At 45.4% G+C, this 13,811-nt stretch overlaps 1 protein-coding gene across 6 annotated transcripts in view; it reads left to right on the top strand.

Moving 5' to 3' along the window:
• SPATA7 (spermatogenesis associated 7) overlaps positions 1-10,565 on the top strand; it is a 96,801-nt gene extending 86,236 nt beyond the window's left edge. For 5 of the 6 annotated variants that reach the window (XM_050953275.1, XM_050953276.1, XM_050953279.1 and 2 more), the window contains 3 exons: positions 7,094-7,171; positions 8,556-8,613; positions 9,094-10,565. In XM_050953275.1, coding sequence (XP_050809232.1) covers positions 7,094-7,171; positions 8,556-8,613; positions 9,094-9,576 — 619 coding nt within the window. In that variant the 3' untranslated portion in view covers positions 9,577-10,565. The remainder of the gene's footprint in view (positions 1-7,093; positions 7,172-8,555; positions 8,614-9,093) is intronic. The other variant, XM_050953278.1, reaches the window with a different exon arrangement.
• Positions 10,566-13,811: the final 3,246 nt, after the last annotated feature.

Raw genomic sequence — 13,811 nt, forward strand, 5'->3', positions numbered from 1 at the left:
TCCGCCAGCGACAGGACCTTAATAGGCGCCGCGGCAGAAATGGCAGGCGCAGGCCGTCGGGCAATCAAGGGGGGCAAAACCAAAGCTCCTCTAAAGCCCCACCTGGACCCAAACCTTCATTTTGAAGGTGCGCCCGAGGGCGTAATACCAGTATCCCCCATGGATCCTTCCCCCCCATTTTCCAACCGCCTTTCGGTTTTCCTCCAGGCGTGGTCCCGGATAACATCCGACCGCTGGGTCTTACGCACGGTGCAGACGGGATACCGTCTGCAGTTTGTATCATTTCCTCCCTCCCGCCCCCCATCCTCATCCCTCTTCAGGGACCCCTCTCACGAGCAATTCCTTCGCCAGGAGGTACAGACGCTCCTCAACAAAGGAGCTATAGAGGCGGTTCCGGAAAACGAAAAAGGCAAGGGGTTTTATTCCCGCTACTTTCTGATCCCCAAGGCCAAGGGAGGCCTCAGGCCTATCCTCGACCTGCGAGAGCTCAACAAATATCTAGTGAAGTTGAAGTTCCGCATGGTATCCCTGGGGACCATTATCCCATCCCTGGATCCTGGAGACTGGTATGCCGCCCTCGACATGCAGGACGCTTATTTTCATATTGCCATATGGCCACACCACAGACGTTTCCTTCGGTTTGTGGTTGGCCGCCTTCACTACCAATTTGCGGTCCTCCCATTTGGCCTTTCTACGGCTCCGAGGGTATTCACAAAATGCATGGCCATCGTTGTGGCACATCTTCGGCGCAGTCGCATTCACGTGTTCCCTTACCTCGACGATTGGTTAATTCGGGGCACGTCGGAGCTGCAGTTCTGCAGCCACGTCCGCAGGATCACCGGCCTGTTTGCTACCTTGGGCCTCATGATCAACATGGACAAGTCCACCCTGCTCCCATCGCAGAGGGTGGAGTTCATTGGGGCCGTCCTGGACTCCACCGTGGCCAGGGCCCTTCTACCGTTGCCGAGGTTCCAGTCGTTGTCGGCGATCGTTCAGCGTTTGCTGGCAGCCCCCCTGACATCAATACAGACATGTCTAACCCTGTTAGGCCATATGGCAGCCTGCACATTTGTGACCGGGTATGCACGGCTCCGCATGAGGCCCCTCCAGTCTTGGCTCATCGCACATTACCGGCCGGCAAGGCAGTCACTGGACACGCTGATCACAATCCCCCAGGGGGTGTTGGATTCTCTCAGTTGGTGGCTAGACCAGTCCGTCGTGTGTGCGGGGCTCCCATTCCACCCGCCCCAGCCCTCGGTGTCCCTAACGACGGATGCCTCAGATCTCGGCTGGGGGGCCCACCTGGGAACCCTGAGGACACAGGGCCTGTGGTCCCCACAGGAGGTGAAGCTACACATCAACATGCGGGAGTTGAGAGTGGTCCGCCTTGCTTGTCAAACGTTCTGTCATCAGCTTCAAGGTCGTTGTGTCACGGTATTTACCGACAACACGACGACCATGTACTATATCAACAAGCAGGGCGGCACCAGATCCTCTCCCCTATGTCACGAGGCGATGCGACTCTGGGACTTTTGTATAGCCCACTCCATTCACCTCACGGCTTCCTTCCTCCCCGGAGTATGGAACACACTGGCGGACCGCCTGAGCAGATCCTTCCTCTCGCACGAGTGGTCCCTTCGCCCGGACGTCGCCCTCTCGATCTTCCAGAGGTGAGGTTGTCCCCGCGTGGACCTCTTCGCGTCCAGGGGGAACAGGAAATGCCAGGCGTTCTGCTCCTTTCAGGGCTGGGAACCCGGGTCTATAGCGGACGCCTTCCTTATTCCGTGGGCGACCCACTTGTTCTACGCGTTCCCCCCGTTCCCGCTGGTCCACAGAGTCCTTCTGAAGGTGCGCAGGGACAGGGCCCGCGTGATCATGGTAGCCCCGGCGTGGCCCAGACAACATTGGTACCCCATGTTGCTGGACCTGGCCATAGCCGACCCAGTTCCCCTGCCCCTTCACCCGGACCTGATCACCCAGGACCACGGAACTCTCTGTCACCCGGACCTCCAGTCGCTGCACCTAGCAGCGTGGCTCCTGCGTGGCTAACCAGTTCTGAGTTGCGCTGCTCCACCCCGGTACGTGAGGTACTCTTGGGCAGCAGGAAGCCTTCCACTAGAGCGACGTACTCGGCCAAGTGGAAGCGTTTCTCCTGTTGGTGCGTGGAGAAGGGTCTCCTCCCGATGGAAGTTTCGGTGGCCAATATTTTGGACTATATTTGGTCCCTCAAACAACAAGGCCTGGCGATATCGTCCCTGCGGGTCCACCTGGCGGCTATCTCCACCTTTCACCCGGGTGGGGATGGCCGCTCCGTTTTCTCTCACCCGACGGTGACTAGATTCCTTAAGGGGCTGGAACGTCTATACCTTAACGTCCGACCCCCTGCCCCTACCTGGGATCTTAACCTGGTGTTGTCTCGGCTCATTGGGCCCCCCTTTGAGCTGTTAGCTACTTGCTCCCTGCTCTATCTTTCTTGGAAGACTGCCTTTTTAGTAGCTATTACCTCAGCTAGATGGGTGTCGGAACTCCGGGCTCTCACGGTAGATCCCCCATATACAGTCTTCCATAAAGATAAGGTGCAGCTGAGACCGCACCCTGCCTTTCTCCCCAAGGTGGTCTCAACCTTCCACGTCAACCAGGAAATCTTCCTCCCAGTTTTTTTCCCGAAACCTCATTCTTCTCGCAGGGAACAACAACTCCACTCGCTTGATGTCCGTCGGGCTCTCGCGTTTTATGTGGAGAGGACCAAACCGTTCTGCAAATCCCCCCAGCTTTTCGTGGCAGTAGCGGACCACGTTAAGGGACTTCCCATTTCCTCGCAGAGGTTATCCTCGTGGGTAATGTCCTGTATCAGGACCTGCTATGACTTGGCTCACGTTCCTACGGGCCGTGTGACTGCGCACTCTACCAGGGCGCAGGCGTCGTCGCTGGCTTTCCTCGCCCGTGTGCCCATCCAGGAAATCTGTCGGGCAGCGACCTGGTCATCGGTCCACACCTTTGCTTCCCACTACGCCCTGGTCCAGCAGTCCAGAGAGGACGCGGCCTTCGGATCTGCAGTGCTCCATGCCGCTACTTCTCACTCCGACCCCACCGCCTAGGTATGGCTTGGGATTCACCTAACTGGAATGGATGTGAGCAATCACTCGAAGAAGAAAAGACGGTTACTCACCTTTGTAACTGTTGTTCTTCGAGATGTGTTGCTCACATCCATTCCACACCCGCCCTCCTTCCCCACTGGTGGAGTAGCCGGCAAGAAGGAACTGAGGAGCGGGTGGGCCGGCAGGGATCTATATCGGGTGCCATGGCGGCGCCACTCTAGGGGGCGACCTGCCGGCCCAGTGGAGTTGCTAGGGTAAAAAGTTTCCGACGAACGTGCACGCGCGGCGCGCACACCTAACTGGAATGGATGTGAGCAACACATCTCGAAGAACAACAGTTACAAAGGTGAGTAACCGTCTTTTTTGTCATCTGGTCACCCTATTTAAAACTAACATAAGAAAGTATTTCTTCACACAGTGCAGTCAACCTGTGGAACTTGTTGTCAGGGGATATTGTGAAGGCCTAAAACATAACTGGGTTCAAAAAAGAATTGGGTAATGTCAAAAGTGTCTAAAAAGTGAGGACCTGCATGTACCCTTCTAAGCTTAATTCCTAGCTTAGATCTGATAGCGCTGCCACCAGCCAAAATATAGTGTTTGGCACACTTTCTGTTCCCCCAAAACCTTCCCTGGGGAACCCAAGACCCAAACTCCTTGGGTCTTAAAACAAGGAGAAATAAACCATCCCCCCTCCTTTCCCCCTCCCAGACTTTCCCCTCCCTGGGTATCCTGAGAGGCTACACTGATCCAGACTCCTTGGATCTTAAAACAGAGGGGAATTTACCTTCCCCCCGTCCTTTCCCCCCACCAATCCCGGTGAGTTCAGACCCAATCCCCTTGGATCTTAGACAAGGGGAAAAAAATCATTCTGGTTCTTAAAAAAGAAAGCTTTTAATTAAAGAAAGAAAAAGTAAAGATTATCTCTGTAAAATTAGGATGGAAAATGTTTACAGGGTATTCAGCTCATATAGACTAGAGGGACTCCCCCCCCCAGCCTGAAATTCAAGTTATAGCAAACAGAGGTAAAAAATCCTTCCAGCAAAATGCAAATAAGACTAATCTGCCTTTTCTAGCTAGTACTTACTATTTTGAACATGAGACACTGTTTCAGAAAGATAAGGGAAACCTGGGGTGCACGTCTGGTCCCTTTTAGCCCCAAGAGCGAACAACGAACAAAACAAACAGCACAAACAAAGACTTCCCTCCACAGGTCCTCTGGTCAGGTGTCAGTCAGGTTCACTGTCCCCCCATTGGTCCTCTGGTCAGGTGTCAGTCAGGTTCACTGAGCTTCTTAACCCTTTACAGGTAAAAGAGACATTAACCCTTAACTATCTGTTTATGACAGGTAAATTCATGGAGGATAGGTCCTTCAATAGCTAAGATGGTACAGGATACTAACCCATGCTCCAGGTGTCCCTAAACCGCTGACTGCCAGAAGCTGGAACTGGACAACAGGAGATGGATCGCTTGATAATTGCCATATTCTGTTTCATTCTCTCTGAAGCATCTGGCACTGGTCACTGTTAGAGGATAGTATGCTGGGCTAGATGGATCATTGGTCTGACCCAGTATTGACATTCTTATGTTGAAACAATAAATGAGGCATTGTAATAAACTATCACATCAGAATCTGATCTCGATCTGACATGGCCACAAATAAAGAAATCCATTTGACAGCATGTGAAGTATCCCCCACGGATCTAAGAATCAGGAAAACTAGCTACAACTTTTTGGGGGAAAAGTGACTAGATTCTGCTATTCTTGTTTATTCTTGTTCTTGTTTATTACTAGGAATATTTCTATGAAGACGGGATGTTTGTTACTGCAGAGCTCCTGCTACTAGTTCCCCCCTTGATACCATGGTCTTTTCTTTGTATTGACAACAGACATATACAACAAACATTTCCGGAACAACCGAAGTGTAATGTTGCAATCAGGCATCAGGTGGAGAAAAAGTAGCAGGAACAAAGAAACTTCTGAGAACAAATATCCCCTTTTACATGCAATAGGAATGAAGAGGAAAGCACACTGAAGAAATAGGATATTCAGAGAGCATTAACAGTATTTTGCACTTTCATAGACTCTTCCATCTGAGTATCACAAAATGTTTTGCTGACATTAGTGAACTGAGCATTACAATCCCCTGGTGAGTTAGATAGTTATCCATATTTCATAGATGTGGCAGTTGGGTTCAGGAGGGGCTAAAGCCAGGAATAGAACCCAGATCTCCTTCCCAGTCTTGTACTTGTAGGGATGGGCAGCCCGGTCCAAATAAAGTCAGAACGCCTGCCCCATCCTTCACTCCTTTTTAGAACCCAACCTTTTTTGAAGTTCTAAAACTCATGGATAAATAAGTTGGTGGATTGTTGTTTTTTCCAGTTTATATCCAGGAACAGAATTGATCATGAAGGAGATCATTCTCCTAGTATTTCTGGCCAGAAACCTGGTGAGACCCTGGAGTCAGAGATTGGAATTATATTCCCAGCTCTTACACTGACTTACAAGTCACATAATTTCTCTATATCTTAGTTTCCCCATCTATAAAAGGAATGATAATGCTTCCCTATCTTGAAGAGGACTTGACTGAAAAGCTCTTTGGAATCCTTGGAAGATGCTATAGAAGGGGAACATATAACTGCGTTGTTATTATTGTTGTTGTTATTATTAGGTTGTCTCAACAGAACTCCAAACTTTTGGAGGCTCTCCCAGCTATAGTGATTGGCATCACCCCTGGTTCTAAGGAATGTTAGCCAAAGAGCTCCAGAACACCTCAGCACTCTTCAAGGCATTTGTGATGTTGAACTCCCATAATCCAAACAACTCATTTTAGCTATATCATTTGTTTACTTCAAAGGACATTTTACCATACATTACATCAATATATTTTTATGCTGATGCCTGATTAATTCTCTTACATATTTCTTAATGACAGCTGCTTGCATGTGCCACTGAAGAATATTTGTAATGCTTTGCTGTTTGAACAGTCTAGAGTTCCCCTGTTCTTCCTGGAGTAGTTATAGGCTAAAACCCTTGTGTAAAAAATTCCTTAGCGTTGTTACCAGTAAAACCTTTACCTGTTAACATTGAAAATATGTTAATCCGATGAACTTTCTACTCAGGGCATTGTTTTTCTTTCTGTATCTCTCTGACTCTACAATGAAAATTAGCTATTATTAATTATTATTATTATTATTATTACTTGTGTTACCATAGTTACTAGGAGCCCTGGTCCTGGAGCAGGACCTGTTGTGCTAGGTGCTAGTGAGTTTCATTCTCTGATTCTCCTGCAGTAGCTGAATGCTGCAACATTTGGGTTGCAAACACTGCAGAGGAATGTTTCTGTCTTGCTAAAGGGTTGTTTCCATTGAAATATAAAAAGAAAGGATCAGAAGGAGTGAAGTTGGCTCCAAGAGGTATCCATTACCTCTCCCTGCACTGGCAATGCCTGAAGTAAGGGAGGTTTTCAGTGGAATTGCTGCCCTCCCAGCAGGGACTAGCAACTGAAGTTCCCTAGAAACCCCTGTGAAAGCTGTTGAATCAGAGCATTGATTGCATCACGACTCTCCCCCTACCTGGCTAGCACTACCCATTTCTTGAGCAGTGTTGGCCTTCCAGATCTCATGGCACAAAGCAGGTTGTGATCTGTCAACCCTCCTGCAGGACTTCCCCCCTCAGGAGCTCTGGACTAGTTTATACAAGAGCAGGAAGTTAACATAAAGCTTGACAATTTTGCTCTGAAATGCCAAGGCAACATTTCTGCAGATATGATCGTACTTTATACAGAGCTTATTTTTATTCACCCTAAACATGGGGCCTAAGTAACTTGTCTTCTGTAAGACAAGAAGCTAAGTTGGTCCCAAGAGCTACAAGTGTTTCCATTTCCTCCATAGTATTTGCTAAGTAATGTCCCTTAGCAGGTAGAGCTTCTTGCTCTGTTGTGTGACAGATGTCTCTACTTTTAAACATTCAGACTGGATTTTCTGTTCTCTGTGCAGAGAAGAAGAGCTTCGGTATTTGAGTTTCATTGAAGATGTAACAGATGAAATTCTGAATCTTGGATTATTTTCCAACAGGTTAGATATCTTTGTTTTAAGGTTTGTAGGGACTGTGCTCAGAACAGATTGGATTCTGTAAGCAGTGTGGAGTGCAGTATCTCTGACCCTGGTGACATTTTTATAAGAAGATTTTGGCATTTAACCTCCTATTAAATACACTTCTAAAAACATAACTTCCCTTTGCTTTCATTCTCTCTCCTTTCCTTTTACTTCTGTTGTAGATCTTGGCACATCTTCATAGTCTGCTCTCTTTCTTCCTCTCCCCCTCTATCTCTTGTCACTCTTCCCTTATCAGAGATACATAGATTTTAAGGCCAGAGGGGACCATTGTAATTATATAGGATGACCTCCTATATTACACAAAGCAAGGAACCTCACGCAGTAATTTCTGCATCAAGCCCATAATTTCTGTTTCAACTATAATGTATTTTCTAGAAAGATCTCCAATCTTATAGACTTCAAATGATTGAGAGTCCACCATGTCCCTTGGAAAGTTGTTCCAATGGTTATTCTCCCTTAACGTTAAATTCTCTCTGTGCACTGAATTCTCTTCTGTCTCTCTTTTTCTCATCTCCAACAACCAGCCTGTCCTCTTTCTCTTTCCTTGTTTCCAGTCTCTCCTTTCTTTCCCTCACCTCACTAATTCTTTTTTCTTTCTATTCTCAATCTGTTTCCTTATCCCCCCCACCCTTTCCTTCATGCACATTCTCCACCCTTCTACTCCACTTCCTACTTCCTCCCACTTCAAATCAAGTGGAGCAGAGGGGCACAGCCCATACCAATCTTGGCACTGACAGTGGTGCCCTAGCAGCATCTCCTTCCTGACTCTCTCCTCACAGTTTCTTCTCCCCAGTCTCTGAAGAAAGGACCAGAGGCTCTTTCTCTCTGCCTTCCCCACAGGCCATGATAGAGGACCTTCAGGGCCTGAGGGATCTTCTGTCCCTTGCCATAGTGAGCTGATGAAGCTGTGTTTTGTCTCTTCCCCCTCCCCGGCCTGGGACAGGGGGTCTGCTGGGAGTATAGGATTATGCTTGTACCTCTGCACATCAGCAGCGACTATGGGGAGGGGTTATGGGATTGTGAATGCTTCAGCCTGTGGCGTCTGCTCACTCTATCTGAACTGAGACTGGCTAAGACAGAGCAAGGGGTACATCAGTTAGTGTTCTCATTCAGCCCTATGACAAGGCCTGGCCCACTGAGCAAATGTCCGTTAGCATGCAGACACAATGTTGGCTTCTTTGTGACGAAGTATAATGAAGGCAATCTGATTATTTCCCCTTAGTAAATGCATGAAGACTCTGGAGTTTGTATCTTTTACTCATCTAGGCTTGTTTAGGACATTTTATCTTTCTCTCCTCAAAATAATGATCGGCCTGAGCCTGCCTTATTTATTTATTTTTAGGGTTTTGGAGAGATTGTTTGAGCGACACATAGAGCAAAATAAGCACCGTTTGGATGAGGTATGTTCTTTTTCCGAACAGAGTTTGTAATGTTCTCAGTCCATGTAAGTGATTTCAGAGAGGTCTTTCCAAAGTGCACTTTTAAAAATGCTGCAGATGTAGCCATAACCCTCAGTACAGATCCACCTTTTAAATGAGAGATTGTGTGGTGGTACTTTGTCAGCAGTGCAAGTGGGAAATGTGACCTTTCTAGATCACCCATATCATGCATACTTTCATACACTGGGTAACAGTTATTTCAGAAACTTGATAATTGTTTTCTGCAAAGTAATTATAAGAATAATTAAGTTACTTGACTTTATGCATCCTGTATTTCCTCAAAAATATAACTAAATGGAAGATGCTAATTTGAAAATAAATTCTTAATACATTCAGCTATTTGGACTATGAAATCTGTTACAGATCCTATCTTAAGACTGCAGGCAGCTGTGGAGTGGGCCATAAGTGATTAAGAACCTTATTTCTTCTCTTAAATTCTAGAACAAAATGCGCCACCTACTGGATGTCCTCAAAGTCGACCTGGGCTGCAACACACAGAAATCTGAGAGAGTCAATGGCAGCATGGAAGTGATTGACCCGTTTGATCTGGAAAGATTTGAGACCTTGGACCAGCTCCAATTTACCAGCAAAAATTGGAAACAAAATAAGACTACGAAAAGTGAGGAGTTCCTAAAAGCCATGGATTTATTATCAAAGGAGACAAACAACCTAAAACACCCCTTACACAGTGAAACTTCAAAGCAGATGCATGACAAAGATATCTTTTCAAAAGGTATAACTGAAGCGGTGAGTGTTGGAACAGATCCTTACTCTTCAGTGAAATCTGAAGAAGCCCCAGATATTTCACACACATTTGAGCCAACACTGAACTCAACCACGTGCGACAGTGACTTTGAATCAAATAAGGAACTTGATGATCTTGAGGAAAACTTTGCAGAGGCCCTTCAAATTTCCTCTATGTAAAGTAGTAGACAAGAACTAGCTGCAGAACAGGACAGTAGACTGTTGCAGAGAGCTGACGTTTGTTAAATAAATGCTAGTGAATCATTCATTTTACCTTTAACTTTTCTCTTTGGAAACTGCTATAGTCTCTCCAGCAGGAGTACAAGTATTATTAATCAGGCTTTAACTGATTCATGTACTAACATACACCTGTAGTGTATCAAATGACACTGGTTAAAAAGGACTTTATATATTTCAGCTAAGTGTCTAATTTGGAAATAACTGTTGAAAGTGCTAAAATTAGAGATATATTTTTAGGATTATTAGAGATGTAATAAGTTATATTATTTATTCTTTGTTTTTATAATAAATGAGTGCAATAACTGAAGCATTTAAAGCACAGTTGTAATACAATAAGCTTTTGCCACCAAGATCACAGCTTAAGCTGTTACTGAACATTTCAGTATCTCTTTGCAGGGAGAATTCAGGATTGATCAGCATCAGAAAACAAGACACAGAGTTTAGTGTCTGCAGGAAATGTGCAGAGTGAACATGTAGTCTCTTGCATCCATGTTGGAGGGGATTTCTGCATCTCTTGGCACTCCTAGTCCATTGTTCAAGGTTGTCCTAAATTCCCAAAAGGAGATAAACCCCTCTTTAAATCCAGTTACATAGGAATGACCTATGTACATATAGTCAGTCTGAAACATGAGCATTTCTCTGTGCCAGTGACTGTCTGCTAGGGGGTGATCACTCCTCCTTTCACACCCTTCTTTCCTGTTTTCATCGCCAGATCTTTTCTACCCTGCCTTTACCTGCTGTAGAAAGCAGTGGGACTTCTCCCATAATAGCAACCCTCAGTCTTCACTTAACCTCCTGCAGTCTTGCCTGGCTAAGAAAGGATATCTTTTGGTAACTGCTGCAGTTGACTGGCTTTGTTGGTACACTGTTTTAATCTGTATCAGAGGGGTAGCCGTGTTAGTCTGGATCTGTAAAAGCAGCAAAGAATCCTGTGGCATCTTATAGACTAACAGAGATTTTGGAGCATGAGCTTTTGTAGGTGAATACCTACTTCGTCAGATGCATGTAGTGGAAATTTCCAGGGGCAGGTATATATATGCAAGCAAGCTAGAGATAATGAGGTTAGTTCAATCAGGGAGGATGAGGCCCTGTTCTAGCAGTTGAGGTGTGAAAACCAAGGGAGGAGAAACTGGTTTTGTAGTTGGCAAGCCATTCACAGTCTTTGTTTAATCCTGAGCTGATGGTGTCAAATTTGCAGATGAACTGAAGCTCAGCAGTTTCTCTTTGAAAGACTGTGAACGGCTTGCCAACTACAAAACCAGTTTTTCCTCCCTTGGTTTTCACACCTCAACTGCTAGAACAGGGCCTCATCCTCCCTGATTGAACTAACCTCATTATCTCTAGCTTGCTTGCATATATATACCTGCCCCTGGAAATTTCCACTACATGCATCTGACGAAGTAGGTATTCACCTACGAAAGCTCATGCTCCAAAACCTCTGTTAGTCTATAAGGTGCCACAGGATTCTTTGCTGTCTTAATCTGGATGTTCATGAATCAGTTGATATTTTAGGAGGGTGGAGATTTTGCAACAGTTGTCAAACTGCACAACACTAAAATGTACAGTTCAGTTTCCTGCACTGAAGAAAGCCTTGATTTAAAGTGCTGCATATATTTTTGTTTTAATAAATTGATGAGAGTTGGGCTTTAATTCAAGATCAGGACCGTTTGGCTAAAACATCAGGCATCATGTAGAAAATGTAGAAAGGACAGGTTTTTATTTAAATATGTATTTATACTAGTACACATGAAACATACTGCACTGAGAGACTGAAGTTCTTGTTTATCCATAGTACAGCTACAGCCTGAACAGGGGCTGAGCAAGCTTCATGCTGTAGCTGGACCGATGTGTCTCCACCAGTACCACCTTTTAAAGAGGGGTTAATGCCATAGGGAAGCACTGTGGGTTACTTGACATCATCCTAGTATCTTAAACTATCTTACACTTCAGTATTTTTAAGTGTATAATTAGTTGGTTCAACATTTACCTTAATAGATTGGGCCTGAGAATACATATGGATAAGTCACATCTTGCTACTTTTCCCCTTAAATTACTGACATTCATCTTCCTGATCCAGTTCATCCTGAAGTATCTGTGAGAAATAAGTAATTGTCTTTGCTGTAGTGGAACAGCACAACTGATGAGGCTAAACAAAGGCTATGATTTAATTATGATTAATTATAAGAAGCTTCAGGAACTGGAAAAGGCCACCTGTTCCAGTGTACCTGCTCTTTTCTTGGTTTTATCTCTTAATCTCCTTCTTCCAGAAACAAGGTTAGGTGGCTAGAGCTCATTTGCACAACTCTACCTGTTTCCTTCCCTCCTTTTTCTGATTAACTGTCTTTCCCAAACAATTTTGCAAAATAAGGAACTAGCTACAACTGCTAACTTCAGTTCCAATGGGTGCAGTTACCTGTGTGGTTGCAATTTTCAGAAATTAATGTAGCAAAGGCCATCTCATTGATAAGATTTATCAATAGTGCAAGTTTGTTTTTTGGTCTGTCTGTGTTCTTCTATAGTGCCCAAGTACCACAGTATCTGTTTTCTCGTGCACAAATTCAAGTTTTGCCAGAAGTAGTGTTAAACCAAAATATTGTGGTGGGAATGAGACAGTCACAACCTCTACCATTAAAATTGTAAATGCTGTGTCCTGACTTACACTCAGTACATTTCTAGTCAATAAGGGTCTGTGTCAGAGAAGAATGTGATTCTAATAGTGTTCATCTTTTATTTCAAATTGCATTTACAGCTACTGCACCAGGGGCTGTTACTTAGTTATAACTGGAGACTTTGCTTACAAGTCAAATATTATCACCTTGTCAACACTTTCCCTAATGATACAAAATGTTTCTACTTATTAGTCCTGCATAAGACAGTAACTTATTTGGGTTATGATAACCAGCTTTAATAAATGACCCTGATTCTCTACTGTTCTTGCACCATTTACACCTGTCCAGAATGGGGGTAAAATGCTACCTAGCCAAAAAGATAGCGGTTTATACCCACTTTGCCTAGTTGCAAATAACCATACAGGGCAAGTGGAGAAACAGACCTTGTATCTAGTAATTTATAGGGGTGCTGTTTCTTGTTGATACTAGCACTGTAAAGAGGCCTGAAAGTAAGAGTAACTTATTCCTTTTGCACTGCTTGGAGCACTGTAGAGGTGTCCTAATGTGAGGGAAAACTAGGCCCAATAACTCCAAATGTAGTTTATAATAAATATCTAACCCACACAATGGTAGTATGGCCCAAAGGACAGAATTCAGATCTGGGCCTCGAGATTTTGTATTTCCAAATTTGCTGCTAGTTGGTTCTGTGGCTTTGGACAAGTCACAACCTTTCTGTGTCTCTCTTTCATAGAAATATAGGGCTGGAAGGGACCTTGCGAAGTCATCAAGTCCAGCCCCTTGCACTGAAGCAGGACCAGGTACCCCTAGGCCAGTGGTTCCCAAATTGTGGGGTGCTCACCCATTCAGGAGGGCACACAGGGGGACCCAGGCCAGCCCCCATGGGGGTGGGGAAGGAGCACCACCCAGCCCCACTCCACCCCCAGCCCAGCTCTATCCCCAACCACAGCTCCACTCCGCCCCCTGCTCTGCCCCCAGCCCAGCTCTGGCCCCCATTTCCTCTCTGCCCCCAGGCCAGCTCCACCTCTCGCCCCAGCTCCTCCACCATCCCCAGTTCTGTCCCCAGCTCCTCTACTGAGCCAACTATGCTGTAATGGAGGGAGAGGCACAGACAGATTCCATTACTGGTATGGGGAGGCATGACAGGAAAGTTTGGGCACCACTGTCCTAAACCATCCTTGACAGTATTTGTCCAGCCTCTTCTTAAAAACCTCCAGTGACAGGAATTCCACAACCTCCCTTCAAAGCCTATTCCAGAGTTTAACTGCCCTTACAGTTAAAAGTTTTTCTTAATATCTAACCTAAATCTCCTTTGCTGCAGCTAATGGATTCTCTGCTGATAACTATTATTTAATGCTGTCTTTATAAACTTCAGAAATTTTATTGTTTGGTTATAGTCTGACTCAGCATAGAGAGTGTTTTAGACATTCAAGAAGGGACTGACACCATCCCTGGCAGCTCACAATCTAAGGAAGGGCACACAGGTAGATACCGGTTAGAGGGAAAGGAACAGCAGGTAGGGATTAAAAACAAATACAGAAACAGTCA

This window comes from Gopherus flavomarginatus, chromosome 5 (genome assembly GCF_025201925.1).
Source record: "Gopherus flavomarginatus isolate rGopFla2 chromosome 5, rGopFla2.mat.asm, whole genome shotgun sequence".
NCBI lineage: Eukaryota > Metazoa > Chordata > Testudines > Testudinidae > Gopherus > Gopherus flavomarginatus.